Here is a 5,666-nt window from a genome sequence, read left to right on the forward strand (position 1 = left end):
TTAGCTGAGGACTTCATTCACATCCTCAGATTCCACAGTGGAGTCCAACTGCTCAATCTCCTGTCTTTGGTTTACCAGTTTTCCCCCAACAAATTCCTTTACAATTTTAAGCAATTTCTTCTCTACGATGATTTGTTTTTCCAGCTCTGCTCTCCTTATTATCTCTGTCTCTCCTCTTTCTATCTTTCTCTCTCTTCTCTCCCACTCTTCTCTTTGCTTCTCTGTCCTTTCAGGTGGTTGTTGGTCCCTAAGGTAATGGGAAAGCGGGGGAGATTTGTTTAACCGTGAACATTTTCACACCAAAAAACACGCAGACATCTAAGTAAAAACAGAGTAGCAAACAATACAAAACACATGTTAATCAAAGACTGCCATGTCACTTTTGCAGTGTCATTGAAGAATTAGTTCATTGTTAATATTAAACAACAGTGTTAGTGGTAAAATGCCAGACACAGCTACTCAAGAAATATAGGGTCCAGGCTAAGTGCTCCCATTTGAGGAAAATACACTACTAATATAACTTCTGGTTATACCTTCTTCCAAATCTATATGGTCCTACTTGGTTATACACCCCCTTACAACACTGATCTTACAGCAGAAAACCACATGGCACCAATGAGTTTACACCATCAAAATGCTGTCTAATCAGCTAAGCTATGTATGCTAGTATATAGTATGTATGCTATGACACAGCATAAAGGAAAACCTTCACCTGTTCCCCAAAACCATTGTTAATTGTTTAAATGTCTAAGGCTATTGTCTTTCAACGTTCATGCTCATCAGTAATTGAGCTCATTTCACATCAAGCGTATCTAACCAGTCAATTGTTTCATTGTTATGTGTCTATCTGTAACTGTGTGTGTGTGTGTGTGAGGCAGCCGCTGGTTAACGAGCCACACCTGCCTAATCAGGCCTATTAAATACAGGTGTGGTGGCTGCAGAGCCAGAGATATTGAGTTGGTTTGGTTGTGTCTGCTGGCTGATCCCTTTTGGTTGTTGGGTTTTCAAAAAAAAAAAAAAAAATTTTTTTTGGTATGTTTGCTCTTTCTGTTTTTTTTTTTTTTTTTGAGAAGCTGACACTTCTCACAAATTTATGTATATATGAGTAAAATATTCATATATATATACATATATTCATTTAGCAGATGCTCTTATTCAGCATAAGATAACAGAAGAGTGTCCATCCATGTTAAATGAGCTCCAGTGTCAGACCAGGCTAACTACACTCCAGACCAGTGAGTGTGAGCATAACACTATTCGAGCCCTACCACAAGTTAACTTGTGCAATACAGTTGGTACTACAATACAACGTGTAAGATAAGTACAGCATTGCATTGCGATACTGTGCTCCCCTGCTTAATGGCTGGTGAAGGAGAAGCCGCTCTGACTCACGTGAAGAGGTCCTCTCCCAGAATCCTCCTGTAGTTCTCGATCTCTTCCTCCAGCTTGATCTTGAGGTGCAGCAGTGCCCTGTAGCGCTCCTGCTGATCCCGGGCCTTGTCCCTCACGGAGGCCAGCGCCTCCTCCAGCTGCACGATCTCCTTGTTGCAGCTCTCCATCTCCTCGTTGCTCTGCCGCTGCGCTTTAACCAGAGAGCTCTCCAGGGCGCAAATCTGCCCAATTGGGGGGGGGGGGGGGGGGTGCAGTGGGATAATCATGAGAATGCTGCTCTTGGAAGACCGGTGTTCACTTAGTTCACAGGTGACCTACAGGTAATACCGCAGTGTGGTGTAGTGGTGAGGAGCAGCGTGCATAACTGAAAGGTTGCTGGTTTGATTCCTAGCAGGGGCACTGCTGCTGTACCCCTGGGCAAGGTGATTAACATTCAATTGTTTCAGTAAATATCCAGCTATATGAATGGATAACATTGTAAAAATTTTACCCTATGTAAGTCACTCTGGATGAGAGTCTGATAAAGGGCAGTAATGTAATGTGACTACTTCTGAATTCATACAGGTCCATTTATAGGTGCTTCTGGGCATTGGTTCTCTTGGGGGCTTATCTGATGACATTTAGTTTCAAGGTATAATATGGAAAACATGTAAGTACTGTTTTAGCACTGTATGTTCTCCTGGAAAAGGAAATTAAATGATAATAATAGTATGATATAGTAGTATTAAAAGTAGAATTAAAAATTGCCCTAATCATTATCATCATCATTGGCCCACAATGTATACATTTACCCAGTTGGGAGTCTGGGATCTATCCCTGGATAATCTTTTTTTTATAGTCATTTGCCATGAGTACAATTATGCTTCTCCAAAACTGGTATGTGATGCGCTGTTCTGCACAAACAATGGCTGACTCTCCTTTCCTACCACACATGGACCTATGATAGAGAGCCACGTGTTGGGATATGAGAGGGGGGCTGTCCTTGACCTGGTGTGCTTTAGCTACAGGTACGTGCAGGTGCAGTGGTGTAGCTGCCGGCACCTCACCTGACCCCTGCAGGAGTGCAGCTGCACCTGCATGGTCTGCTCCTTCCTGTGCTGTTCCTTCAGCTCCACTTTGGCTTCCTTCTGGGCCTTGAGGCTCAGTGACATCTGCTGCTGCATCTCTGAGAGCTGAGGAGGGAGGAACAGCAGCACTGAATGTATAACGCTCAGCCACTGACTCCTTCGGCACTTCATCTGAGACCCATTACAGCCCAGAAATTCGAACTGTGTGGGGGGAAAATGACTGCACTTTTGCGAATTTTGTGTCATTGCAGATAACAACGGTGGTGCGTTGTGCAGGAATCCTTTAATATGTTTGAATATCTGTGACATAAATAGCAGCTTGTCTGAGTATGTTGTGCTTTTTTGATACTGTAAACAGTATGTGGGTGGCAGTTTAGCATAGTGGTAAGGGGCAGGGATTGTAACCAAAAAAAGGTTGCTGGTTCGATTCCCTGCTGGAGCACTGCTGTTGTACTCTTGGGCAACGTACTTAACCCACAATTGCCCAGCTGTATAAATGGATATCATGTCAATATTGTAACCTGTGTAAGTCACTCTGGATAAGTCTGCTAAATGACAACAATGTAATGTACACATGTGAAAACACAGCTAAGCGGCAGTGCAGGGGAAAGGAGCGGGACCTGGCTTTGGTACCAGCGTCGGATCTCGTCCGTGTTCCTCTGGATTATTTTTTCATATTTAGCCCTCATCTCATCCATGATCTCCTCCAGGTCCGGCTGCGTCGGGCCGTCCACTTTCACCTCCACCATCGACTCGTTGATTTCAGCACGGATTCTTGCGCGCTCCTGTTCTCTCAGAGAGGAGGAGCAACTGTCACATCATGCAGACATTCACAAAGAGTCGCATTTCTGCACCCGTTACGCGTGTGTGCGGTGTAAACGTTTCTGCTGCCGCTGACGGCGCGAAGCTCACCTCTTTATGCGTCTTCTTGAGGGTTATGATTTCTTTGGTCAGTCGCTCCACTTCGCTCTCTAGGTTGAGGTATTTGACAGTGTTGTCGTCTATAAACCTCTTCATCTGGGCGATATCAGCCTGCGTTTCCTGGCGAAGCTTGTGCTCTGCGCGATATCTGCGTGAGCGCAAGGACGCATTAAAAGCACGTGCAAACGCACGCATGTTAGCATGCACCAGCACATCTCACTTATCAGAATCAACTGTGTAGTGCAATCTTATCTCGCAGGTCAGAAAAGGTAGTCATTTGTAACGGAGGTCTTACTTGTTTTTGAAGTCTTCAAGGGCGAAAGCCTGACTTTCAATCTCAAGAGCAATACGAGCGTTGGCCATGGTGCTGGCCAGGAACTGGACGAGAGAGAAAGGCATCTTGAGAAGGATTTTAAGACAAATGTCAGTGTACAGGAGAGGGTTATTGAAAATGTTTTCGCATGCTAAATGATAAAGATATTTAAAAGTACATTTTAACTAGTATTTATGTGATGATAAACACATAGTTTACACACATAGTTTTAAATGGTACAATAAAGAATATTCTCGAATGTAGATGGCCATAAAGGTTTAATTTATGATAAGTGAGTTGCATAGTTGGGCAGAGTATTAAAATTGATCACAGCATAATGTTACAGATGAATGTCATGGTCAGCGGCATCATCAGCCTAAAAGAGGTGGCTTTGAAGTACTTTGAAGGAACTTTGATGACTTTGAAGGACTTTGAAGGTGTTGCAGATGAACTTTGATGAATTGACTTTTTTTTTTTTGTTAAAGTTTCTTTTTTTAGTGCTGGATTAATGAAGGATTTCTTCAGTGGTGGTGACAGTTTTACTGCATTTACTAAAAGCTAACAAAACCTTTCCAGTTATACCAGAATCTCAGAGGCTCAAATCCAAGCACAGATCACACAGAAGTACAGCACACAAGTGGATTCAATGAACTCAACATTTGACTGTAGCTTTGATCTGTGAGTAAATTAAAGTTGAACTTTTCTCAGTGCATAATCTACATTTGTTTATTAATGTTACAGATACTGGTGGTCACTGAATCTACCAACATGCACCTGATGAAATATCCGCCTTAATCCCTGTCCCCTAACACCTGCTACCTTTAGTATTTGATATTTATTGTGTGGGTAGTATTGTGATGTATTTTAGATTTTGTGTGTTCTAGTGACTGATGTATTGTAGTGTACTTGGCTTCCGTTGCCTAGTCAGATTGCATAAGTTAACTTGTAGTAGGGCTTCAATAACGTTATGCTCACACTCACTGCTGTAGGAGTGCTGTTACCCTGGCCTGACGCTGTTGCTCATTTAACTTGAATACACTTGAATGAATACACTTACATTCTCTTGTGCTGGAAGTGGCTCTGGATAAGAGCATCTGCTTAATGCACATAATGTAATGTAAGCAGCAGTTGCATTCATGCATGTAATGTAATTTAATTTGTGAAAACAGAAAGCAAGGCATTTCTGAGTGGAAGTTAAGGACAGATTTTAACTGAGCCCAGGAGTACCTGTGGAATGTGCTCATTCAATTGAGTACTATTCCTAATATGATTAGAACCATTAATAATTTAATAATGCATCAACAAACAATCTAGAACTTGGGCTGTGATATCCTTTATTTTAAGATAAAAGTAATCCTTGTAAAAATAAACTACATTCATGCTACTATACAAAACAGAGGGAAATAACTATAATAAATAATAAATAATAATAATTTTTGTCTTATAACTGGATCCAGGGTAGATGATTCCACTAGTGCAATGTGGATGTTTTTTTAATCTTAGATTCAAATGAATTCATTCTAAATGATTTACATCAACATATTAATAAATGTATCTGTGTGTGCACGTGCACCGGGCGCACAGTGTGTGTTATGAGATGCTGATACCCTGACTCCCCTGCTGAAGCTGCAGGTGTGAGAGGGCCAGCACAGCACTGATCTCACCTCTTTGTGGAGGTTTTCGATGATGGAGTAGTAGTGCTCAAAATCCTCCTCCTCCAGGCCGCTGCTCAGCTGAGTCTGCTGAATCTTCATCTCCAGCCTGCGGTTGGCCCCGCTGAGCTTCTTGACCTGCTGCACGTAGGCGGTGAGCCGGCTGTTCAGCTGCCTCATGGTGTGCTTCTCGTTCCCGATCCCCCCGAAGACCTCGTCCAGGGGAAGGTAGCAGGGGCCGGGGTCGGCGGGGTCAGCAGGGTTGGCGGGCTCCTCGCCCCCCGCGCTGGGGGGTGGTTTGGACATGAACTTGTGTCTCAT

General features: G+C 43.0%; 1 protein-coding gene across 1 annotated transcript; it reads right to left on the reverse strand.

The window, feature by feature from the left end:
- Positions 1-5,666, reverse strand: LOC118779633 (keratin, type I cytoskeletal 18-like). Its single transcript, XM_036531809.1, has 7 exons — positions 5,358-5,666; positions 3,676-3,758; positions 3,372-3,528; positions 3,080-3,244; positions 2,439-2,564; positions 1,393-1,613; positions 1-247 (listed from the first exon to the last, which is right to left on the reverse strand). Exons 1-7 carry the CDS (start codon positions 5,664-5,666, stop codon positions 1-3), a joined length of 1,308 nt encoding a protein of 435 aa, XP_036387702.1.

Source organism: Megalops cyprinoides, chromosome 6 (assembly GCF_013368585.1).
Source record: "Megalops cyprinoides isolate fMegCyp1 chromosome 6, fMegCyp1.pri, whole genome shotgun sequence".
Taxonomy (NCBI): Eukaryota; Metazoa; Chordata; class Actinopteri; order Elopiformes; family Megalopidae; genus Megalops; species Megalops cyprinoides.